The sequence below is a fragment of the Sturnus vulgaris genome, chromosome 5 (assembly GCF_052056855.1).
Source record: "Sturnus vulgaris isolate bStuVul1 chromosome 5, bStuVul1.hap1, whole genome shotgun sequence".
NCBI classification, from domain to species: domain Eukaryota; kingdom Metazoa; phylum Chordata; class Aves; order Passeriformes; family Sturnidae; genus Sturnus; species Sturnus vulgaris.
In genome coordinates this window covers 8,175,498-8,202,110 of record NC_142247.1, presented here as the reverse complement: position 1 = coordinate 8,202,110, position 26,613 = coordinate 8,175,498, and the positions used below count along the sequence as shown (strand labels likewise).

General features: G+C 41.0%; 1 protein-coding gene across 3 annotated transcripts in view; it reads left to right on the top strand.

Moving 5' to 3' along the window:
* The window catches only part of SCUBE1 (signal peptide, CUB domain and EGF like domain containing 1), a 190,390-nt gene that overhangs the window by 144,829 nt on the left and 18,948 nt on the right, over positions 1–26,613 (top strand). For all 3 annotated transcript variants that reach the window (XM_088164796.1, XM_014881079.2, XM_014881070.2), the window contains 5 exons: positions 18,010–18,126; positions 20,113–20,235; positions 22,577–22,696; positions 23,835–23,927; positions 25,854–25,970. In XM_088164796.1, coding sequence (XP_088020922.1) covers positions 18,010–18,126; positions 20,113–20,235; positions 22,577–22,696; positions 23,835–23,927; positions 25,854–25,970 — 570 coding nt within the window. The remainder of the gene's footprint in view (positions 1–18,009; positions 18,127–20,112; positions 20,236–22,576; positions 22,697–23,834; positions 23,928–25,853; positions 25,971–26,613) is intronic.

Below are 26,613 nucleotides of genomic sequence, written 5' to 3'. Positions count from 1 at the left end.
CAGTAATTACACTGTACGATCCTGTCAGACACAGGGAAGTTGTCAGGTTTTGATTTACCTGCTAAAAACAGGGATAGAATATTAAAAAGAAACGCTCCCTTCATGATGTATTTAAATATGGTTGGGAAGACCTTGTTCATGAATTTCATGTGTGATGACATCTCTCACTGCATCAGTCCAAGGTTTCACCATTGAACTAATTGTTATTACACCAGGGAAAACTCGAGAAAAGTTAGGCAAGAGCTGGTGCGGAATTTATTTGTTCATTATGCAGAGGGTTAATAGCAGGCTGTAAAAGCTCCCTGTAAATAATCCGGTTTCTGTGATGACAGTGAGAATCTAGAAGCAGCACTGTAAAGGCTGTTCGAGTGAGTTTTGTTTCTTCACATGCCAGAGCTCCAGAACGAGAGTCAGCAGTAACAATACACACACCGTGCAAGGACTAAAGCAGCAGCTGATCTCATGTGATCAGACATGGAATTATAACCATGATCCGGCCACCCTGCTTTTCCCATTGTCAGTGAGGAAGGGCAGGCACTCCTTCTTGCCTCTGCATTATACATTGACTGATAAACTGTGGCTTATCTGTTGCTGCAAAAGATAGATTCGTGCAAGCCCAGAGAGTTTTTGGGCTGGACAAGTTCCTCCATCCCAGAAACTCTGGTTCTTCATACCATGAAATGGGGAGGACAAAGTCATTTCCTGTTTAAAGTCTGAGGTATTTGGGCCCCAGCAAACATATGGCTGCTTAGTGGAGGGATCATTGTGATAATTTAGTTCCTGTCTGGTGCTTAAGGTGATAATTGGTGACTCATGCAGTCAGTATTAGCCTGCTAATGAAGAGAGAAGGAAAGTGAATGTAGAGCAAGAAATCACTGCTGTATGAATCACCTGCACTTTGCTTCTTCCCCTGCAAGAAGAATATAGTCAGGGGAAGTGGTTATAGTTATTAATGTCAGGTCCATCAGGAAAATGTGGTTTGGGGTTAGTGACTCTCCTGGGATATAAATCATCCACATTTTGTTATTTGTAACAGCCGGTCAACGCTGACCGTAAAACATTAATGAGAGATTCAGGGAAATTTATTTTCGGTGTATTAGCCTTTCCAATGAGTGAAACAGAACAGTCTAATTTCTGTTTATAAAAGATGCTGTTGTTCATGTTACATCTGTTGTTTTGATTCATAATAGAGTTTCCATGATTTATGATCTTTCTGTCAACATTGCCCTTCTCTTCTGGTTTTCATTTTTTAAATAAAGATTTCTTTCAGTTACTAATCAACATGTTTACAAAACATTCATTTAGGACCTTAGAAGTCCGCATTGTTTGAGACTGGGTCCTGTTTCGTTCAGGTGGTCTCCCCAGTGTACAGAGCATTCATCTCCAAACGTGTTCATCATTAATATCAGCACAAGGCAATTCTGCATGTTTCAATATTAAAAGTTCCTTCCTATTCACAGTGAAATTCTGAAATTGTCCCACCTCACCTAATTTCCTTCGTGTCCTTTCATTGTAGACCTCAGAGCTGACTTTGAGATTACAGGGGAATTGTATCAGTGGCAGACTTTGTTCTGGTTGTTTGCAGAGCTCCCAGCCTGGTCGTACCAAGTGCCTTCCCCACATTCATGCTCTCTGTGAAGAGGAAAGCATTTCTCTTTCAGTTTTTAGGCAGGAAGGGTGAAGCCAAATATAGTAGTTTGCCTAAGATCACACATATAAATGCCTGGACTGCCCAGAGAATAAATCTCCAATTTTTGTAAATCTGCCCCGCTCATTTGCCCATAACAAGGTATTATTTTGCTCTTGTGTTTGTGCTCATATCCTGATGGGAGAATGCCTTGATTTTTTCAGGAACTCTGACACTTGGTGCTCTCTTGGTGACACCCTGCATGTTGAGTGCCTGTATAAGCAGCCCTTGCCTTTGGGAAGGGCCTTAAAATGTTCTGCATTTGTCTGTTTACAGCTAAACCATTTTTAGCCCGGGCTGCGAAGAAAACCATTGTCAATCACAGATTACTTCTGCTGGGGAGTGGTTCTCACGCTGTGGCTCCTTGTTAGACAAGGAGAATGTTGGGGGTTCCCTTCCCTTCCCCTCCCCTGCATTCCAGCCATTTAAAAGGAAAATTATTTGTAACCCAGAAGGTGAAGAATCCAAACTGCCCTGCCGGTAATATTGTGGAGACTGATACTGTTTTCCCGGAGTCTCTTTTTTTGTTCAGATTTAAAAATAGATTTTTTTTTCCCCTTTGACAGGGAAATCACTGTATGACAATACCAAACCCATCTATTGTGTATTACTTTAATTGATCCCGTAAGTCTAAGGTATTGCAAATACTTTGGTGCAGGAAGAAACAGTTGGATCTATTTGTATAATCCTAGCAAAAAGAGGTCTGCATCTCCTTTGAACAAGTAGTAAAAATAACATAGCTATATTTATAGCAAGGAGAGCTTGTGTTTGTAACCTTTTTGGTAATTAATAGAAGGACAACAACTCAAATCAGTTCTAGAATGACATCAGCAACAAGCAAGCAGGCAAGACTTGATGCAGTGAAATAAAGCTGCAATGAATGTGTGTAAGCTCAGACATAATTACCTTAATCCTCAGCCAGTATGAGTGTTAGAACCAGTTAACTTAATTGCTTATTCAGTTTCTGTTTGTTGTGCAGTGATCTTGGAAAAAAATCAACAATAAGCAGTCTCTCTGCTCCGCTCAAGTTCAAGCTTCATTAAGCACCCAGAAAAATGTGTGAAATTCTATGGTAAATAATTTTCTCTTCCTGCTCTAGGCATTGCTTTTTGCAAAGCAAGACAGTGAGAGACAGCACACACATTTGTTATAAGTCTCTCCAGGGAGTGGTAGAGATAGAAAGACGCTTTGCCTTCAGGAAAAAAAATTGCTTTCAGTTGATCCAGTGATGAACATATAATATTTTGGGCTGCTAAATCCACACTCACCCTCTGCCCCTCACTACCTCAGTTCAAAATAGAGACAAATCCTCCCACGCTGAGGAATTTAAACTTTTGCAGGGGGCAAAGCTCAAGGCATTTACATCCTTCTGGTCCACTTACAGCCTCCAGAGTAGGCTTTAAGTAGGGTTTGATATCACAGACATGATAAAGTCTACTCAAGTTGCCTTCACACCAGCCATTTGAATTGGTACAGCCACTGTAATAAAAGGAGCTGACTGTCCACCAGGCAACAGTTCCTCCAGGGCATGTGGAATACCTGCATGGGCCACCTGGCTTTCTTGGGCCTTCTTTACAGCCACAGATGACAGCATTTTTTATTTGCTTTGAAGTATTGCCTGTTTGACTGTTGGTTATTCTTTACTACCTTCCTACCAGATTTTAAACAAATGTAATTGACCCTTTTGTAGCCAGGCACTGGAACACAGGGTCACAGTCTGCTGTTGATTCTGCTGGTGTCTGTCCAAAGAAGATTCAGTGATGCATGTTTCTGCAATAGGAAATCCCTAACAGAATTTGCCCCATTGCTTCATGAATAATTGAATTTTCCCTCTAGTGATTTATGGGCACTTTTTGCTATATTTGGATAGCTACAAAGCTCTTTAGTAGAGGTCCAAGTACAGCTGATTTGAGGTGCTTTACCCTCTCACTACAAGATATGAGCATTTACAAATATTTGATATTTGTACTTTTCTTTCATTTAAAACAAATGTGCTTCTTATGCCCCACTGTACCCCCCTTCCTCTCTCCTCAGCCTCACTTCCAGACAGTTGTTCCTCAAGATGTGATGCTCATGGAGTGGAGCAGCTGGGAGAAATGTTCTAGAGCAGTGATGCTGTGAGCAGATATCAAAGCAATTTCCTTAGTTACTCTGGCAGCATTTTGCAGTGCTGTCCTGCAATACACCTCAAACCTTGTCCAACTCTGGATTTCTTGTTTCCTGTTTTGTTTTGGTTTTTTTGTTTGGTTTTTGTTTTATATCTCTACATATCTGTTAGTAGAGGGATGCTTTACATAGGGCTTCCAATGCCTAGTGTCAGGAGAAGCTTTCTTTCATCCCAGAATGAGAGAAAGAAAAATAACACCTTGAAAATCACAGTAGCTGTCTGTGATCCAAGGATCCTGCAGGCCTGGTCCTGAAACATTGCCCTATTAACTGGATCGGTAATGACCTCTCATAATGTCCATCTTCTAACTTATTATACGAAATATGCAATATTTGCCTTCCCAAGGTAAGATTTGGATCTCCCAGCATGGTATCTCCGCTTTAAAAATTAGTATGAAATGAGGGATTAATCATGCAGGGAAGGACAGATAGAAGGTGTTTGTGGGAATTATTTTTGGCCTAAAGAAGCCCCTAAAGATTAGCTACAAAGATCTCATTATACTCTTCTGTATGGAACCATTGATGATAAATGTGGCTGTACAGGACCAGTTTAATCCCAAATAAATCAGTGCGTCCACACCAGCAGCTCTGAATCTCCAGCCATCTTTGACACAGAGTAACCAAATTTAAAAATTAAAAATGGCCAAAGAGGTTTGCACCCTTGGGTTACCTGACAGTGACTTGTCACTCACATTTGATCATATAACCCAACAAAGGAATGGGCTTTGTCCTAATGACATAACCTGATGAAGATCCCAGGATTAGGATGCACCCCTGGCATTGATTCATACAGGACACAGTCACTCATCTAAGATAACAAACTACATCAGAGCATAGAAGTCAGGGCTGGAGCATCTGGCCCCTCAGATTCAGTTTATCAACATTGTTTGGCCAAATTTCCAGTGAAAAGGGGTGGAAAGTTTCATTGTTGGTCTAACCCCTCTCTTTCCTTTTCTTCCCCTGTTAAATACATGGAAAAGCAAATGTGTTCATATACCCATCCCCATCAGACAGATGTGCCCTAACATATAAAATGCATTGCCTTGTTGCAGGCTGATTTTCATCCAGTCCAGCTGAGTCTGGCCCAAGTGTGTTTTAATTGTGGGAACTCTTCATATATATCCAACAGTGCTGGTTCAGGCATTGGTGCTCTGGAGGAGATACTGGGAGCTGCTTGTGGTAATCAGACTAGCTCAGAGAAAGAAAACTCAGGATGATTTCCCTGTCACTGATGATGTTCACTCCCTATGCAGATTTTCTCTGTGGCATTCTGCACCACTGAGCCTTACAAAAATATCTGGCTTACGACAAGCACCATATTGCTTCTTGCATCAAGATTTAAAAATGCTCCACTGGGTAAGCAACATGTTACACTGTCAGTGAAAGGAATACTTCTCAAATCCTTTCTGTTACACGGGGTGTCAGTGAGACTGTGAATATTGGTACAGTCTGCCTCTGTGAGAAAAAAGAGTTGCAAGATCATACCCAGAAACAATAAATGCCCCAGGTATGAAGTAAAAACAGCTCTAGCCAGTACAAGTTTGTTTGCCAAGTGATAGTATCTGCAGTGTTGGTTGTAGCAATTAAGTCTGCTGAAACATGAAAACAAACAGATCTCTCCACCACCTCCAGTTCTCCCCTCTGCAGCAGTATTTTCATAAGTTAAAGGGGAATGTTCTTTGGTTGCTGCTTCTCGGAAGGCATATTAAACCTCACAATCTAGGCTTTAAATCACTTTCTAATAGAATGAGCTCTAATGTGGAGAGGGCAGATGGGACAGATTATTCCACTTCTGTTTTCCCATGAAGCTTCTGACACAGGCTACTGTTGGAAGTTAGATAGTAGATTAGTTTGACCTCAGGTCTCATTCAGTATGGTAGCTCTTATACTGTTAAACTCTATAAAGTACACTGCTATCAAATTGCTTTTTACAGCTCTGTCTGGCCCCCTCCTCTTGATGATGTGTGTGGGAAGCCAAGCAAAACGTTCCATTAGTGTTTAGAAAGAGAATTTGAGATCTATTTTTCAGTTGATGTTGTAGGATTTATGACTTATATAGTGCAGAAATTACTTTACTGGACTGGAATCATGTTATGTATTAATGAATTACCAGGATATGAGTCAGCCTTGGAATAGTTTGAGCAGGAAGGTAGCATTCTTCCACAAACAATCATCTGTTGATAAATTGTGCTGAAAGCTGTAATTCAATAGGAATTGTTTTTAAAGAGAATCAGAGAAAGACTATATGTGTGTGTCTATTCTGCACTATGGGACATTAATGCCATGTTACTGTGCTCAAGCATTCAGTCACACTGATTATAGGCAGATAGCCTTTACCCTGAGTGCTAAACAGAATTGCAATAACATGACAGCCCTATTCCAAGTATTAAAGAGTTTCATTTTTCTGTGCTTGCATCTACACTCCTGGGCCTTTCAAAAGTGCCCTGGTTTGTTTATTTTCTTCTAATGAGAAATTTCTAACCTGTTGAAACAAAGGAATGTGATTTTTCTTATATTAGCCATGTTACGAACCACTACTCTTTGTTTTGGTGGCTTGGAGATGTGGCCTTAGTTAGGACAGGTGAAATAAAACCGAAGATCTAAGCTCAAATACTGAGTCAGAGGAATGGAGGAGTGTCTTTGGGGTTTTGCTGGGTGGAGGATTTTTGAGGCACGTTTGCAAATCATGGTGTTGGTGTTTTCAGAGCGATACCTGCTGGGATTCTGCAGAGGTCAGCCTTTCTGGGCAGGGTTTTTAAGCAAGCCTTAGAGGCAGAGCCAGAGGACAGCAATTCTTGTGTATATTCAGTGGTCCCTTGACTTCAGCAAGAGCTTGAAGCAAGCTGGGAATGCACAGGTCCACGGGAAGTGAAGTGCTGCATTTGAGTCCTCAGCTGAAAACTGAAACTGTGTTGTTGTACTTGCTCTTTCAGCACCATCAAATAACACCAGGCATGTTTTCACCCAGACTGGTCTCTTGTTCCTTCAAGAAGTCTCACTAGCAGCTCCTACTAAAGGGTGATAGAGACAACACCTTAGCAACCCGAACAGTTTTCTCTTTTCAAAAATATGGCAAGAAAACAAATGTACTGCAGGATAGATGGAATATTCCTTCCATAATACTGAAAGGATAAAACCTTAATTATGTTCTCCTCAGGCTGTTATGCTGCTCTTACAGAGTTGCTGTGTAAATAGTGGCTTGAGCAGAGTGCAGACTAGTAAACATATTTATGTTTGTAGGAAAACAAACCTGCCTGAAGTTTCTTTTAATGCACTTCTCTTGATATATGGCTTCTCCTACCCCAAGCTCTTGGAGTAGTAGCACAGTTTATTCCTATAATAGCAGTAGATAACTCAGCTTGCCTTTGCCTTGGGAAATTATTGATACTGGAAAGTTTTTAAAATCCTGGCGGTGTCTTGATAAAGTACTTCTTAAAAAACATTGGAAAAGTATTGACTTTAATTGCATTTTAGATTGTCCTAGCAAAACAATGGTAAGAGGATAAACGTAATAGGAGCCAAAGCCAATTGCCTCCTGCTGGGTTCCTGAGATTAACAGAGGAACCTGAGCACAACAAAACCCTCAAGTAATGGAGAGGGGTGGGCAAGAGCTGGGACAGGTGAGCATAGGCCCAAGAGCAAGGGTAATGTCTGGGAAGTCTAAGCATTGGCACAACTTCTGTCTCCAATTCCGAGATGTTCTTCCCACAGAAAATTAGGCTTTTGCCTTTCTGGTCACAATTTCTCTTTCACTTCATGTCCCAGCAGATTCAGCCCTCAAAGCCTGGAGGAGCTTGTGTTGCTGGGAAGTGATTGTGTCCAGCTGTCACATAGAGAAATACAGGTTGGCTCAAGAGGATCTTTATTTTCATACCATAAAAACCTCTGTTTCAAAATCTTATGTCAAAGACAATCTGTACCTAATGTGAGGAAGCTGTAAAGCCAATAAATTCAGTGTCAGAGGTGTGCTGAGGATGGTGCTCCCTGCTTCTGCCAAGCAGTGCCTTTGTTAGCACCAGTGCACCTTTCACAGAGCAGTGAAGATGTGGTTGCACAGATTGGTCCCTGAAATGCTCACACATTGGAAAAAGCTGTTATCCAAGAGCTGCATACCCTTGATGCCCACAGTGCCACAACTTCCTTGGTGTTAACACACATAGCAGCTTTCACTTCATCAGAAATGCCACTGGCTGCTGCACTTGGCATTCTCCAGGCTAAGCATTCAGGGGGTACAGTTTTAAATCAGGCTCATTTATCACATCTTTCTTGACCTTTCTCTGATTTGCCGTTGCTGAAATGTTGAAAATGGACTTGGACTTTCTTTGGCCTTCCACCAAGCACTTCCATCCCTCCTGATGCAATCATGAGAAGATTTTGTAGCTCCTGTGATCTGACTAAATGCTTGCTTTAACTCATTTCCTATTGATTTTAAAAGTAATAGGTTATAAAAATGAATAATACCATTAAGTGTACTTAGGCATTTTTTATGCTATTAGCTTTGGTTGTTCGAAGATAATGGTGCTTTACTCAGGTTCAGATCCCTATAGTGCATTTTGATCTGTTTAAAAAATCATTTCGAAATCTTCTTAAAAATTGTTATTCACAAAGACAGCAGTAAGGAGAAAAAGCAGGAAGAGAGAACTGCCATGAGCTTATGGTGAGGTTAAGTGTGATGTGCTCAACAGAGAACATCAGTACCAATTTGAAATCTTCCCTTCCAAATGCCTTTATAGAACACCTCCCTAGGCTCACTTTGTGCCTGTGACCTTGGACAGACTTACTAATTTTATACCATTGTGTCTAGTTATTGGTAGGTTTTTTCCACGTTCTATAAGAGACCAGGCAAACTTCCTTACCTAAAAAATATATATATATATATATATGTATACCCCTTTCTTTTTTTAACTTCTCTGTTTGAAAGTATCTGCAGAGCTGTCTCTGGTGGCCAGCATTGGTTTTCTCATTTTTCCCTCTGATAGGACAGCTGACCAAACTCAGACTTGAGCTCAGATGAAGAATCAGAGGAAGAGGGAAACTGGGCTTGGCATTTGAGGCCAGGCACCTTTTCTTCTCAGCAGTCACATGGCAAAAAGTTGACACTGCTGTTCCCCAGCTCTGCTTGCAGGACTGAGATTTAGCAAGTAGTTTTTCTCAACCATGTTTAAAATATTAGAAGAAAGAACTATTTGCCAAAATTTAATTTATCAGGTAATCCTCTACCATTATTCTGTTTTTAAGTTTGGTGCTACCCACAAAAATAGTAGATGATGGGACAGGGAAACATATCAGAAATCTTTTTTTTTTTTTTTTTGTCCAGCAGCAGAGAAATAATAATGTAATAATAATGGTGGTAATAATGATGATGTATTTCATTATAGAAAAAGCCTTGGTCCAAATCCCACCACCTACAGTCAAAGCAACCCCCAGAGACCCCAAAGTTGGCTGCCAATTTTTGCCTGGCTGAAATTGCCAGATTGTGCAGTTTCCATCCAAAAGCATAAACCTTCCCACCCCTTGGGCAAAGCTCTTGGTGATCCAAGAGCAAGCAAATCCATGGCTGATGCATGAGGCAGAACAAAGCCATAGTGCCTGGGAGCAGACTTGGCTCTGCAGTGCTGACAGGAAGAGGAATGAGTGGTGGTCACTGGGCTTGGCACACGAGCTAAGGGGAACACACACATGTGTTAAGGGAATAGGCGTTTACTGCACTGAGATGTTGTTCCACAGCCCCGTTTCCTCAGACTCAGAGGAAGTCCTGAGGGAAGCTTGTGGAAGAGAAGGAGCTTGTGGATTCTGTGTGGAAGAAAAACTAAATATGGAATTTTTGAAAGAAACTGAAAAGAGAAGGGAAAATTAATTTGTTGCTACTTGAGATCACGTAAAGCTCCCTTGGAAGAGTTCCTAAAGAAAAGATTGTGTTTACTGTGGAGAGGGAGCCTACAATTTTATTGCCAAGTCTGGTTTTTTAACCTGCTTTCCTTTTGTTTTCAAACCCCAGAGATAGCACAGTGGTTCACAGAAAGTGCAACTGGTCTCTTTTGATAAGGTCTGATAGCAGAGATAAGGAAACAAGCTGCCATTTGCCTCGCCCCAAATGTACTGTCTTGTTCCTCCTAAAAGCAGTTGCCTTTGCTTTAAGGTCTAGGTAAATAGTGGGAAACCAGTTGCTGTGATGTTAATGAGGGTGGTGAGTTTGCTGGGTGAAGAGTGGTCCCCTTGGTGCTCAGCATCAAAGAAGGATCTGCCTGCTGCAGTTCTCTGACACTGAAGGGGCCAATGAAAGATTGCTGTCTTTTGAACTGAGGTGAATTCACAGGAATTAGTAGAGGCAGCCAGCCAGCCCAAGGGAACTGCTTAGCTGGAATCATTCCTGCTTTCTTGCGTGTAACCTCAGGCCCAAGAAAATAATATGAGAAATCTAAAAGGATGTACCTGCTTATTCCTGAAAGGATCAGATGTGCATTGCACTTTTTAAGACAAATTATTCAGCCTTTACAAAATTTAGCAGTTAAAAAGGGTCGCACCAATTTGAACTCTGAACGTTAAATTGATGGAAAAGATTAAGGGATCTGTTCAGGAACACACCTAGATAACCCCTTCTAGGACAGGGATGCTTTTAGAGTTTAACAAGCAAAGACTGCTTAAGTACAGGAGCTTGGACTAAATGATTATGAGTATTTTACGCTGGTATTAAATATCCTCATTCTATCAAAATAAACATCCAATTTCTGGATTATGTCTTGGAAGACATTATTCAATTTCAGACATGTAGCAGAAGTGTGAGAACACACGGTAAAAGGAGAAGTCAGTGATGCTCGGATATTCCTTAGAACAAAATGAGAGTATCTAAAAATGATCAGACCAAAAAGATAAACAACAGAGACAGCTGTGGCTCCCTAAACTGCACTTGCACCAGAGCTATATGGAGTGTTCATTCTGCATCTGGTACTGCATGAAGACAGAGAAAGACATGGCCTGTGAGTGACAGCCCCAGGAGCAGAGATAGGGGGTTATTGAACTTACTGTGGGTACAGATAAGCTGGGAGGAAGGGGAAAACAAACTGTTTCCAGGATCTCAACATACTGAATAAAAACATAGAGACAGGATCCTCAGGCTGTGAGGCAGAGTTAGGTAGATGAGCACATTTTCCTTAGTACAGCTGTATACTGTGTGCCTGTCCCTGAAGCTGAGGAGCAGTCACTTCGTTGTGTACTGCTAAATCCTTGAAATACCTCCTCAGTGGGATGCTTACATAATAAGTCACAGGTTTCTAATTATTTATTGCCTCTGTCCCAAACATATATTGCAGGTTTCTTTTGTTGTTTATATACATGTATTTGTTTTACTACTTCTTTGCATTCTAACAAATCATCTCTAATAAAAAGCACATTTCCTTGCGAACAGAATCCATTTCCTTCAGAAGTCTTTCAGCCCCTGATTAGTGGGTTACATTTGGTCTTCACTAATCACATACTTAACTGTGAGCAATAAAGTTCTTAAAGAAATAAATGCTTTGGTCCAAGTCAACATTAGTCATAATGGAGAGTTTCCCACTCAAATTTCTGAAATACAAGATAAGACTGTGTTAACCTGGACACTTAGCTTCCCATTAAAAGTACAGCAATTAATGCCAGATCTGTTTTTTGCTGCAGGTCATTAGGTATGTTATTAACAATTAAGTCTCAGCAGCAAGATGACTTGATTGCAGCTCAGTAATGCAGAGGGAAGTCTAAATGGGTGTGGGTTTTCAATTACTTTTAAAGGCCTGGGGTTATGGCTATTTTTTTCCCCCTTTGTGTTAGCCTGTTCCAGAAGCACTCAGTGGGAAGGTAATGAAGTAGAAGATCTGTACATTACTTCATCTTTCCCTGCTTCCTTTTCATTGGTTTTATTATTGTAGGCTTTGAAACTTAAGGAGAAGTTAGCTGTAAGCCATTCCTCCCGATCAGGGCTGGCTGTGTATTAGAGAGCTGCATTCTCACATGGAGGATGCATTTTTACAAACTGTGAACAGGGCTAAGTCACTGCGGATCAAAAAACCTGAGATGTGGTGGGAACCCCATCACACGGCTGCTGTAGCAAAACAATGCCTTCCCAGCATTGAATTTAAACCATTTGTTGGGGAACATAGCTTGAATCATGGCTCCCTATGGTCCAGCAACCACTCAGATTAAGATATGTGGTTTCCCTAATGTCTGTCAAATATTGTTGGAAACGGGGCTGGCTGGGCTGTGAGGTGAACAACATTACATGGGTGGTATCAGCTCCCCACAGAAACTGGAGGTGGGGGAGGAGAAGACAGAATATAACTTTCAGCCAAAATACATACAAAAAAAGCATTAGTGTTTATTTTAAAAACATCATGTAACACTTCTTTAGAGTTTCTATGTATGTGTGCTTAATGAATGAGAACAAGGAAAGGCTCTGTTTCTCAGAGGAGCCGATAACTTGGAAGCTGAGAAAGGTGAACACAAAACATTCTGACTAACCTTGAGTTTGGCTTGTGTGCATGGCCTGGGGTGCTCCACATTTGGCCTGGGGGTTAAAAATAAACCAGAGCTGTGTTGAGATGGACAAAACAGAACTACATCTTGCACAAGGAGAATGTGCCTGGTTAGGAGATAACCCCAGTGCCCTGAGAGTGGCTTTGCTGTGCCCACTGCACTGGGACACCTGGGCCACTGCTCCCAGCCTGGGCTCAACCCCCACCAGCACCTCAGTCTGAAACCCACACATTCCTTGCTGTGGATATTCCTCATAGCAGCCTGGGCAGCAGTTATGAGGTAAATTAAAATCTTTGCTGCCATAACCAAGGTATACCTACCTTGGGAGAATTGGGTCTCTATGGACTCAGAGCTGTAACAGTACATTAAATTATTGCTGTAATATCAAAAATTACCATTTTTGACTGATCTGCCAGCATTCAGGGTGCCATCAGTCACTTCTACTGATGAAGGAGTTGATAGTAGAGATAGATACTTCCTTTTGTTTTTATTGTACACTCTATTTCTAAGTAAAAAATATATTTATGTTTTACTTCTCTTTGAAATAGTATATTTGAATTTATCTATTTTGCAAATATGCAGTGATTTAGTGCATACTTCATGTCTTGCCTCACCAAACACAGACAAGTCAAATATAAGATGGGTTCTTTGCTTACAGTGTCCAGAATCTTTAGTCTGCACTCTGTACCCCCTGCCTGATTGTTTTTGAGCCACTCCTGTCTTGCTCTCTGTAGCACAAATAGCACCACCAAATAACAATGATCTCTCCTTGCCACTTTTATTTTCAGATCAGGTGAAAAATACTCCAGTCTAAGACGAAACTCTGATGCAGTTGTGATACATGACCTGTGTTTTGGAAGGAGGTTCCCAGTTTCATAAATTGACCTAGCTGCTTAGAGTATGTCTCAGAGAAAAGCTGTTGAGACGACCATTAGTTTTCTCTAAACAATTTCTTCACTTGTTCTTAATATTAACAAAATTACATTAAGGAAAAGAGAGACGGGACAATCGTCGTTTTTGAAGCAGATTTTTAATGTGAAATTGGGAAGCTGGGCATTGAATTCTTTAGTTCTGTAACCACAACCCCCAAATCACACCTCTGTGCAAGTGAGTTTTGCACATGTGCATTCTGTCAGGGAGTCACAGCAGCTCCTGCATCAGTTTGCAGTTCTAAAACATCTCTAAATCCAGCAGGATTTACCAGTCTCACCTGTGTCTGCTTGTTTGTAATGCTAATGCTTTTTTGGAAATGTCCTGCTTTAGACTTTGATTTCCTGTTCATTGGTGCCATTTAATTACTCTGAAATTTATTTTAGAGCAATGACAATCAGGAGTACAGGGTACTGTGTCTGAGGGCTGGAAACAGGGTACAGAAAGGAGCCTTTCACTTCAGAGCTGCTGGTTGAAATCCAGTTCAGGTTCAGGTTAGCAAAAATCACCACTGTGTGATGGATCTGGGTGCCCTGCACTCTACATCCACAAGTGAGTCAGTGTCCACATCACACAAACCACAGAACAATTGGTGCTACTGTAATTGGCAGTCTAGTGGCAGCACCAGTGGAAAGGGCAAGGATTTGAATGAGCATGGAAAATGAGCTGCTTTATTCCCTGCTCCCTCAGGTCACCTTTGAGACACATCTGTTTGAGGAAACTTAGAAGAAATTCGATCTCTGGTAGCTCCCTTCTGGAGATAGAAGAATTTACTTTGCAGTACTGACAATCTGACACCCACTAAAAAACTTTACATTCAAGAAAAATAAAGATCATTATGGGATCGTTTAACATGGGAAAGCCTGAACTTAAAAAAAAAAAAAAAAAGAGCTACATATGATTGAAAAATCAACAATAAAATCCAAATACTGACTTGAAATAATAGGAACCTAGCCAAACTAATATTATCAAGCACGGCCACCACTGCCAAAAATTGCTTCCCTCAAAACCCCAGGGAAATCCTGCTCTTTTATTAAACAATTGAACAATCTCTTCCAGTTGAATCCCTCCTAGGGAAAAATTAAGGAGTGTTTCCTGAAACATTCTCTTTGGAGGTGAGAACATGGATTGCTAGAAGAGGTATTGGACTTTATTCAGCCTGAGATGATGCCTTGATGCCATGGGAACAGGGGCTGGAAGGAGAGCTGTCAGCAGCACAGGACACCATCAAGAGAAGTCTGGCACTGCCTGTGTGCCCATGAATCCTTGGAGCCTGGCAGGGACCTTTGGAGGTCACCTGCTCCAACTCCTGACCTTGGCACTTCACTGGGTCTGCTGTGAAGAAGGGAGCTCCTTTCTTAGATTTTATAGGTATCATTAGTATTCCTAGGAAAAGCTGGCAGGAAACTCACCATGTGCTATCAGCAGGGAATTTGGCCCCGTAGTCCCTGCAAGCTTCAAACAGCTCAGCTGTGAAGACACCTCTTAATGTGCTGGAATGACAGAGTCACCTCTGCTGATTGCAGTGGTGAAGGTGGCATGAATTTTTGGCTAAGTGAAAGTAAAAAAAAGTGTTTGATGTCAGATAAGTGCGTTAGCAAATCTGAAATGTTCGGAGACAGCTTGGACTACATGTGAATTTATGCCAAATGCGACCAAAAATAGAATACAAACTTCAACCTTAAGTTGAAGTTTTCCACCCCAGTTCCTCAAAACTACAACGTTTTGACTTTTGATCTTAAAACAGTTTAAAAAATTAATTTAAATAACTTTAAGTCATTTCAAGAGCATCTCAGACCCAGGAAGTTAATTTATCAGTATTTATTTTGGGGTGTGGGAGGGGAGAAATGCAGAGCAACACAGTACAAAAATGTTTGTGTGTTTGAGTGTGTAATGGGGATGATGGTGAGACTATAACTTGCCACATCTCTGCTTTTGTATTTTTTTACTTCTGCTCAGTAGATGAGGCTACCAAATTTTGTAGTACAAAAGGAGAACAGGGTTTAGATGCCCACGTTTGTTCCTCGTTGTTGTGGTAAAGCAAGATTTGAAACCCAAGGCTGTGAAGGTCAAATTCCCAACTCCCCTGGTCTCTTGTGAGATACACCTGTGTCATGAGGGTGGTGGGAAATAAGCAAATCCTTTCAGGCTGAATATGGAGAGGTATTGTGAAGCACCACAGAGGTGTGAGGGCCAGCTTCAAAGTTCCTGGGAGCCCAGGAATAACAGCATCCAGAGCACAGATTTCAGAGTTTCAAAAAAAAAAAAAAAAGGAGAGAGAGGATTTCAGCATCCTGTATCACACCACCAGTCTCTTGTAATGAAGAGTATGTGGTGCATATTTTTGCCTTTTCTATGACAAGTGCTGAATTCCTCAGGGGGCTGGTGATTGTGCAGACAGGGCTCTGCAGAAAGCTGAGTCCCTCCCTGCCTTCCCCAGCCGGGGCTGAGGCTCAGCCAGGGGAGCCTGCACAGGGGCTTCTCCTGTTCCTGCAGCCAGAGCAGCGTGCTGGACTCAGCAGACTGAATTTCTGACAGCAGCAGCAGGAGACGGGGATGAGGGCTTAAAAAGGTGAAAAAGCTGTGGAGTAGAAATGCATTTGGCCATCCCGAGTGCCTGTTGCTTGGCAAGCAGTGGCCGTGTCATCAGGCAGACTGTTCTGGGAAGTGCATCCTCCTTAATGTGAAGAAAAATAAGCCAAATAGGCAGCAACACGAAGTGCTCCATGTGAAAGCAGTGCATGAACACTGTGGACTAAACTAAGTGCAGGATAAGGTCACTGTTGAGGAATATGAAATTGGTTTTGAAAAAGAGACTCCCAAGGTAAGTCAGAGGCCAGAAAATGAACTGCTTTTGTAAATTTCCCACAATTCCACACAGCAAACGAGGTTACACATGAATGAAACCATGATGTATGATTTGGCTTCTTAAGCATTAAAAATCCTTTAAACTATAGCTGCAGTGTTCATTCCCAAATGATTTCACTTTGTGTATTTATTTAGAGAAAGCTGAAACAGTTTGCCATTTATGTGTATTCAAAAGCTGCATATTTCCAAGACTATAAAGGAAACCTTAAAAAGAAATTACTTTCAGAACTCAAATGATGATATTTTAAAATCGATTTTAAAATGCATTAAAAATTAAATAGATACAAGAAAGAGAAAAATCTCAGTTACCATCTTTTTGTGACTCGATCATAGAAGGTGATTGTGATGCACACATAAAAATGGATAGCACAGATTTCTGTTCATCATGTTTCTTTCTTTTTAAGTTATGCGTTTGCCTGAACAGTTGCTTCCCACATTGTGAATTATCTTTCGTGTTTGTTTTGAAACATTGAAGTTGGAGGTCATATAAAATGTAGCTGTTTGAGTCATCCTAAATTTGTGCATAACTCACACAGATTTCAGTTCGTGTACACATACAGGAGATCTTAATTTTATAGTTCTGGAAGGTAAGTATTTGCATTTATAAGGATAAAATGAGACTAGAATGTTTCATTAAATGTCAAAACTATGTAAATAATACTTGGTTATAGGAATTGGGTAGAATACCTTAAGTATGGTGAGTTTTCAAGTTTTTTCAGACACCAACAGTTTTCCAAGCGTGTACAATATGAAAGTCTAAGTTACATTTTGTAATGGTGTTGTTCAGGTTTTGTTCTTAAAAGGTTGTTCTAGAAAGTGTGCAAACTGTCATAGGAATGCTATTCCAATCATTTATAACTCAGGAGCACTGGAGGAATGAGATTTGTTGAAATGACCGCTCTCAAATAATGTCATTGTATTCAGTTTTCTGACCTATAAGCAGAAAAATTAATCACTGAAGAGAATTTATTAAAAAAAAAAAAAAAAAGAAAAGAAACAAACCAAAATTTACTCAAAAATGTTATTTTACACAGATATCTATTTAAGGTACCTTTAATATTTTCAGTAAGTCCATTCTGTCGGGACTGCTGTCAAATCAACCTCCACAGCACCTGCTCAGCAAAGCCTTTTTACTGTCCTGGAAGCCACATGCTCTTGATTGCTTTTTTCATGGCCTGCTGGATGGAAGAAGCTGTGTAAGCCAGGGTTTCACATTGCTGAGCAGTGATAATTAGAGATGCCTGACTTTTTTTAAGGGGAAGAGGTCATATTTTCTTAAGCTGGGTAGAATGTGGGCTTTGGGCTAATATTTTGTGTGCTAGGTGCAGCTTGTCCATTCCTTGTGCTGGCTTATCCTCCAGTAGTGTTTTGCTTTCCCTCTGCAAGTCTGTACAGTCTTTTAAGGCAGAGCAGAAGTCTGGGAGCAGCTCCCTATCCTGGTGGCCAACATGTCAGCATATTGGTCAGTGAAAGAGGGAATTGCTTGATTCAACCTAAACCTTTATTCCATTGTGCCACTAACTTCCCCAAAAGCTCCATACTCGCCCAGCCCTGCTGGGTCAGTATGATCAGAAGTTAAAGGTTGCCATCTAATGGGGAATGTACATAATACAATCTTCATCGGGTTTTACCAAATTATCTCTGCTTGTCCTTCTCCATGTGCCTATAAGTATTTTCTTTACAAGGCACTAGAGGAATGAGAATGATATTTTATTCAGATTTTACATGGGATGGTAAATGATTCTTTAGCAGTAACAAGACGTTGCAACCCAGTGAGAAAATCCAGTCATTCAGTGTAACCTGAATTAAATTGAATTAAATTCAATTCCTTAATGCCTTTTCTATTAATTCAGATATAGATGAGTGTTCCTTTGAACGGACCTGTGACCACACCTGTATCAACTACCCTGGAAGCTTTGAATGTCTCTGCCACAAAGGCTACACCTTGTATGGACTGACACATTGTGGAGGTTTGGAAACTGAGCTTTGCTTACATGTGTGTTTGTTTGCTTTGTGTACTGTTTACAGAGTCCCACATTCTTTTAGATTAAGGTTTTATAATTCAAGGTGATAAAAATATAACGTTAAAATAAAATTAAAATACCATGATTTGACTAAAATTTCAGTATCTCAAATTTGCTGAAGCATTCCCAAGAGAAAAACAATGAAAACCAATGTCCCACCATTTTTTGATCAGAACTTCCACAGGAGTGAGGTTACCCACAAGTGTAGGGAGGCTTCATATGATGGGCAGCAAAGAGAATAGGGGAATGATGTCAGTTTTGCACAGTTTGTGTATTTTGGCTCTGTTGGCATTTGTCCTTACCAGTCTGTGACATAAACTGCCTGTGAAATGCATAACAGAAGGCTGTGGTGGATCTTTCTCCCATCTTCTGGGCACATGCTTTCAACCTTTTTTGGTATGACTGGAAAGAATTGGTGCTGTAATGTTTCATTATCTAGGAGAGGGATATTTTTGAAGTGCAGCATTACCACAATGACCAAATTAGAGTTTCAGCTGATGTTAGCAGCAGCAGATGCTGGCCCCTCACTTCTGAGGGCTGAGTTCACCTGATTTTGTAATGTCAGCATGAGACCCTGCTAATGGTATCTCTGCAGGGCTTCTCTTTTGGGAGACAGGTGCAGGAGGTGTGTGCTGGTCTCTCATGTATGGAGAAGTATCACGTGAATTCATGGTAAGAGTAGAGGCAGGCAGGAAGAGAAATAGGAATCCATCTAAGGAAGTGATTTGGGAACAGACCCCACTTGAAAGCAGTTGTGAAAGCAAATTCAGAATCCAAAAGGTTTTGGGACTTGTGTTATGTGAGATGTGGAGAGACTTGTCTTCAGTTTCACTGTTAATGCCTTAATGACTTAATGTACTAATTTGGGGAAAGCCTCAATGTTTGGGGTTCTGCCTCAATCTTTAAATAACCTTCAGCCTTGGTTCAGCTTCAGCTTTTCAGTAAGACTGAAGAAGGACCAAAACTCTACCTGGAAATACTCAGTGCTGAACTTTGACCAAAAACATAACCAGATGCAAACCTCCTGCTTTTTTCCATTATGAGTAGATACAAAATCACAGCTGTGAATCCTGACTTGTCCAGGCCCCAAGTTTTCTCACTTAGGCCTATCATTAGTTTTAGTCCTTGCATGCTTAATTTTGAGGTCTAGCAGTGAGCCAGAGCGTTAGCAATTCTGTGTATTTCCTGTTGATTCGGTGTCATTTCAGCTCAGTAAATAAATAAATGTCCTTGCTGCTGGTGGGAAGAGAGGAGATGAGAGATTGACCTTGTTGGCATGAGTATATGAATTCTGAATGCGTGGACTAAAAAGGATACACCTCATACTGGCTAAATACCTCTCTAATGTAGCAAAAGTTGAAAGATTTTCTGTGGAATATCAATGATAACATATACAATAATGTCTTCACCTTCTTGCAAGCTTTACCTTTTACTTTTATTCAAGGAATAGAAGTCTAAACTACACTTCAACTGCTTAGTTTCTTTTGAAAGCATCATTTCCTCTTTCACCTGAGCTTCTAAAAGAAACTTTGAGAATCACTGTGGAGAATTTATCTCCTTGTTCTGCAGAAGTGATGTAATCTCATAGAGGTTTATGCCATTTTTCTATATAATGCATTATTGTCCAGGTGCTACAGAGACTTTTTTGTTTTGTATCTTGTGAGTACTTTCAAGATTTTCAGTATAACTGGTCCTGGCAAGTGAACTGTATCAAATGCATAAATCCTTGGGAGAGGCGGAGCTGTACAGTTTAAGGACAAATACACATGCAATATGCACTAAAGTTGTTTGGCACTGTCTTTACACATGTTTATACAGACTCAAATGTAAAAGGTACAGTAGAAATAGGTTTCCTTATGCAAGTCATACCTTAATGCACAGTATATGTGTGTACACGTGATTAAGACTTCACAATTTTAAATATATTTTCAGATATTGATGAATGCAGCATCAGCAATGGTAGCTGTGACTTTGGGTGTCTTAATACCATGGGGAGCTATGAGTGTGTCTGCCCACCTGGAAAGAAACTGCACTGGAATAAAAAGGACTGTGTTGGTAAGTGTGGAGCTGTGACTCAGAGGTGACTGTGAGGAAGCTCCTGTTCTCTGAGGTTTTGTTTGAGAAGCTGCATTTTCACCATCTAGATCCCCAACTTCATTTTATAAACTGAGATAACCCCTGAGTTTATCCTGTGGAGCTCCATGGGCTAGGATAAACGTTAGGTCCATCAGTGAATGAGCAATATGTTAGGTTTTATTTGTGTGGAATGTTTTTTTAAGTTTATGAGTCCATTCACAGAAATTTAAGTATTGTTATTATCTTAGCTATTTTATACTTTTGTCCCAATTTGCCCTCTTCCCATCTTTGTAATGTCAGCTATAACACTATTTACCTCTTACACTAATTTAGAATATTCAAAATATTTAACTGTTTACAAGTAGGACATAGTAGGACATAATACCTACATTCACAGAACCATACCCCAATTTTTCAAGTTATCTCTAAAGGTGTCCTGCTTCATATAAAGTACTGATAATAGCTGTGTCAAAAATGTTAATGACAATGAGCACAAATCCTGAGACCAGAAAAATTTGGCACTTGCTGCTACTGCCACTTTGTGGCAGACCTGAATTTCTGTATCCTTTAAAGAAATTACTTCTTTTTCTGGAGTCTTATTTGAAGCACAGCAAATCTTGGTCGTGGCTACAGCCAAAGTATTTTCCGTGAGATTTTAATTCTCGTTTTTCATTTTTAATGAGAATGGCATACCTGGGGCTTTTCATGGCCAGATTTTTTAACCACAAATAACTTCTCATAGGCACATTTAGGGATGATGCCTAATGTTTATGGGACTTGGATATTTTCATATTTAATGACTAGTGAGGCCAGGAATACACACCAGCTGCTAGGACTCTTCCTCTGCACTCAATCCAGGTCAGGCAACATTGATTCCAGCTACTGCTTTGGACCTGCTTGGTTTCATGATGGCTTTACTGGGCTTTTCCCATGGCCCTGTAGACCCAAACCAGTCTGGCTGCTGCAGCTCTGGTGTCAAAAGCAAACCCTACCTCAGTGTGGTCTACTGGTGAGCTGACAGGTAGGAAAAATGACATTTACAGTACCACAGTCAGCAGTGAGAGAAACAAATGTCAGCCAAGCCTATCTTGTAAGGTGAGCAGATCTGGAAGAAGTAGCAAGAAACAGTTGGAGAAAAATCATGTACCTGAAACAGCATTTCTGTGGGGCTGAAGCAAGAACTGCCCTACAGCCACCTGGCTGAGATTTAAGTAGCTGCTGCAGTGTGGAAAAGCTGCTGCACCTGAGGTGGTCAGCAGTCAGTGCAGAGGGGAACCTCTGGGGAAAGAAGGGAAGCAGTGAGGCTTCCTCCCTATAGGAAGTGATGGCCTGTGCCAGCTGCAGCCAAGAATGAACCTTGTCATTTGTGGGGGAAAAGATGTGCTTAAGTAATACTTCAATCCAAAAGGATGGCAAATTAAAATAAATGCTGGTTTATGATTATGGGTGTCATACCATCTTCTCAGGGTGAAGCACAGAGAACTTCTCCAACAATTAACAACAACTTGACGTGTTTTCAGCTGAAACACAAGCACTCCCTTACCCAAGTATGAAGAGTCACTTGTGAGACCTGCAGGGTGCTCTGTGCTCATCCTGCCATGAAGCCAAGAGGAGAAGCTGGGTTTTTCCTTCACATGAGCTGCAGAGTGCCTCATGCTGTAGGCACTGATGAGAAATGGCTCTGTGATCTCTGTGTGTGTCACAGGGTCACTTCTAGCATTGTTTGGGGCATTTCAGCAGTGTGTGAAAGGGCCAGCAGGATTATCCATCTCCATCCTAGCATCTCCTGCCTCACCTCTGCCTGGCTGGGAAGTTTTCTAGCTCCAGAAGCTACAGCATGGAGCTAAAGTTAAAAAGTCAGTGGGAGTTAGAGAATTAAAAAATACGATTTCAGTGGTCATCTAAGTGAAGAGACCACTGTGCACAGTATGTAGTTGGTCTGTTAAATCAGAGAGCTGTGCCTCCAAATCAGAGAAGGGACATCTCAGGTGATGAGTGTTGCCTGTTGCTTCTGAGATCAAGATGTGCACACAGAATTGTTCTCATAGAGCACAAAGATCCCAAAGTAGAGGATAGGAGAGAAAGACTGATCTAGAGTTTAGGTCTAGAAATGTGAAGGAGTTTCATTTTCAAGTACAAGCTCAACATCCCAATCCAGATGCTCTCCCTTAATATGTGCTTATTTCAGAAATACTTGTATCTGTCATTATGTTTTTTGCCACTTCCTGCCTTTTCTCACCATTGTATCCAAGTGTGCACACAAGGTTCTGGATGGGACAGTGTCTGATTGTTTTACATTTCTTTTTTTTTTTCTCCTCAGAGATGGTGAAATGTCTCCCAAATGGCAAACCAGCTCCCAAGGCTCAGCTAGTCTGCAGTAAGACAGGAGGCATAGAGAGCTGCTTCCTGTCATGCCCATCCAATACTCTTTTTGTTCCAGGTTTGTGCAAAGTATTTGTCCTCTTACATCCAGCATGGGACTTGTTGACTTTTCTCTGTTAATGTATTCATGATTCTTGCATTCGTTTTTCCTTATGGACAAAAGTAAATGAGAAAAACCTTTTTATAAATTAAACCAAGAAGAGCTGATTGTCAACTACACATGAGAAGTTTGGTCCTTCATTGTTTAATGTGAGGTGCCAGTTGCAAGGGTGGGCAAATTCTAACAAAAAGCTTGTATTGAAAATAACAGGAATTCACTGAAATCAACTGTTCATTTTTGCCCTCCCTTTTGTCACAGCAATTCAATATATAACAAATTTTTTTCTGCACCATCCTGGTTAGGGTGGATGTGTCTCTCAGTCCAGCTGAGTGTTATTTATAAAAAATTGGGCATTTCATTCCCCTGCCTCCTTTTTTTTTTTTTTACCATTTGCTACTGATAGTTTTCATCTTCACAGTTTTGCAGGGAAGGGGGGGATTGCTACTGCTTTTTCATAGATGTTCTGGCACATGATTATTTTTGGGTCTCTACTTTTCATGTTTAGTCTTAGCATTATATGCAGTCAAGCTAACATTTTATTCACATTTTATTTTCAGTTTAGCAGAGATTACTGGAACTGTGCATTTCTCTAATTGTAAGCACCAGGACACAGTTTTATCTCTGTAATATGTAAACACTGTTATGGTTCTAAGTATGCCATTTCTGTTTCTGCAAATAAGTTCTGTTGGAGCCTGAAGCTAAAATTATTATGAAAGTACATGGTTTATTTTCTAAATTACAGGGATGATCAAAGCAGATGGACAAACACAAAATATTTTTTACTTGTGCACAGCTAACCTCGTGCCAAATCACTTGTGAAATGTATCATTTCCATGCTGGGAGAAACAAACCTTGTAGTCAACGCCTTCGGCAAAGTATTTCAGCCGCTTAAAAAGTTCAGCCTTTAAAATGTTTTGTTGTTTAGCAGCGCTGGGAAGTTGAAGCCTCAAGCAAGTGCTCTGTGAGGCTGCTGCCCGTGTGCTGACCGTGTTGTGTCCCCCAGAGCCGTGTGCTGACTGTGTTGTGTCCCCCAGAGCCGTGTGCTGACTGTGTTGTGTCCCCCAGAGCCGTGTGCTGACTGTGTTCTGTCCCCCAGACTCAGAGAACAGCTACACGCTGAGCTGCGGTGTCCCCATGCAGCACGGCAAGGCACAGCCCAGGCGCAACTCCACCCTGCCCAGCTGCTCAGGTGGGTGCTGCCCTGCTCGCTCCCCCTTTCCTGGGCCTGGAGGGAGGGCATGGACCTCGGGGGATTGCAGGACTTCAGGCTCCATGCTTAGGTAAGGCAAGGGTTAAGGTGTTTCCTAAAGGAAAAGCCTCGCGACGGAGTTGAAGTGGTAAGATGAAGTAATTCTTGCAATAGAGTTAAAGTGGTAAGGTGAAGAAGTAGTTCTTCAATGAAAGCTTTCAGGTGTGCAGAATATGGCTCTGTGCACCTGTGCTACAGAATTTCTATAATTCTGTAAGGTTAATTAATTATTATATCTGGCTGGGACATCCAGTAAGAAATCAGTTACCCCAGTAACCCACCTGTGGGTCAGCCCCCCTGGGGCTTCTTTGCCCTATTCTCTTGTTATGTCTCCTAAGTTCTGGTTAAAAACAAGATTCTCTTCTTAAGGATAAGGCTAAACAGAATTCCAAGTATGTGTTAGTAGAGTTGGCTTATTATTTTAAAATGTAAGAGAAAGGATAGGAAAAATACCAGGAGCTATATAACCACATATTAACAGTCTACAAAGCTACAAATATATAGAAAATGTATAAAAAGCAAAAATCTTTTTGCATGAAAGGTAGCCAATGTTCCCTTATGCACACACTCCTTTTCTGCAGCCTCTCTGTGAGGGTGGGGTGTGTGGAGCTGCAGCGTTGTGTTGGTGGGTCAGTGTGGCAGTGCTGCAGGTTTGAGATATGCTCAGTAAGGACAAATATTTAGAATTATTTGTTTTCCATAGTTTAGCAAGGCAATAGTGAGCAAATCAAAATGGGACTTTTTCCCAGGTTTGGGAGTGAGCCAGAGGGGACTCAGCAGTAGCACAAGAGTAGATCCCAGCCCTCATCTGCACAGCCCTTCCACAGGAGCACAGACTCTCCTACTGCAAGGATAAAAGATTATCCTCCCATAAAAAAAGGTTATGAGACTTCTGTGAGAAAATACTGCATTTCATTCGTCTTTTTCTCAAATATGGCTGGACTGTTTTTGCAGAGACATTTCAAATGTTTGTGAAAGCTCATAGCATTAAAAAAAACCACAACTTGAAGCCTGGCAAAATTAGAAACAACATCCAGCAGTAGGAAGAGTCAGCCCACCTTACACATATCTGTACTTCTCTCCCATCTTCCAGTCCTCCAGCCATGTATTTCTTACATATTTGGGACATGCTAGGAGGTAGAGTGCTGTGGAGTGACACATGGCAGCACATGTGTCTGCTTGTGGCACAGGGTCAGGCCACCTCTAAAGTCCTGATTCAGCAAAGCCCTACCAAGGGAAGAGGGATCCAGGCTGTGGCATCACCTGGGACCACCCTCCACCTTCTGCAGGGCCAGCAGGCTGGCAGATGACAGCCAGGTCAGTCCTTTCCTCCAGGAATTCATGGGGAAATCAGCCAGCAGCTCCATTTTCTACTCATTGCACAATTGTATAACAGCCTTAAAACAAGACTGTGCAACCTGCCTTGTGTTTAAAGGTGAGGGATAAAGCTGGCAAGCCACAAACTGCAGCAGAGGCAGCTCCTTTCTATGGTTTTCAATAGCACAGCTCCACTGAATTAATCTTACTGGCACTAGCAGGAGCAGAACTACAGGTAACATGGCAATTCATAGACAGAGAGTCCAGAAAAAAAAAATTAAGTAGGAATTAATCTTTCTCGTAGTAAAAGACAAATTCACTCAAAATCCGAGAAGATGTGCAGAGCAAGCATGGTACTAGAACATTCATTGATCTGTGTGGGTCCAAAAAAATCACTTAAAAATGAACTTGAGGAAATGGACTCCCTTGTACAAGCTGTGTCATTCTTGGGCTGCTTCTTTCCTAAGTCATTCTGTTTTTAAAAATAAGTTCCAGATCTTGTTTCATTTCCATCCCAATGGTACCTTTTTTTCTACTTTATATCAACAGATTCCCTAGCCCCTCCAATCAAGCAGAAAGCTCGTTTTAAAATCAAAGATGCAAAATGCCATTTGCGGCCTCGCAGCAAAGAAAAAACAAAAGATTCTGGGAAGCAGGCTGTTTCAGGTAGGTGATTTCTTCCAGCAGCACTTTAATTTTTTTTTGTTTATTCGTTTGCTTGTTCATGCTTTGTTTTCACACTGCAGACAGGAAAAAATCAATGGTTTTCATATTTGGTCTCAATTTAAGTTCAGGCCAAGGTTCCCACTCTGGCTGAACAGTGCCTTGGGTTTGGATCCTGGGTGCTGAAAATCTCCCCAGTTGCTTTGAAAAATCTTTTTTCAGAAGTACATGACTTGGGATTTAAGCTGATCCTTTTTTTTGGCCTTGATAATGGCAGAAATACCCTGAGACAAAAAGCTATGACTAATGCAAAGTTATGTGAAAGAGTGTCAGTTTGGTTTGGTTTGGTTTTCTCAAGTGAGGTTTTTTTAAAAGAAAACAAAAGGTATTATTTGTTTAGTTTATCCTGGATTAGTAACCTATTGTAGCACCAAAGACAACCCCTAAGAAGGAAGGTTATTATGAAAATCTGATGTTACACAACCTTAGATCTTTTGTTATGAAAGAGTGAGTAGTTATGTTAGAAAAAATATTTTTAAGGTTTAGGTGTAATTAATAAAAATGTGGTATTTAAAAAGTTATATTCCTGCATAAAGCAACTTAGCAGCTTACACCAAACATCTGCTGGTGGTGCATTCTCTATTGT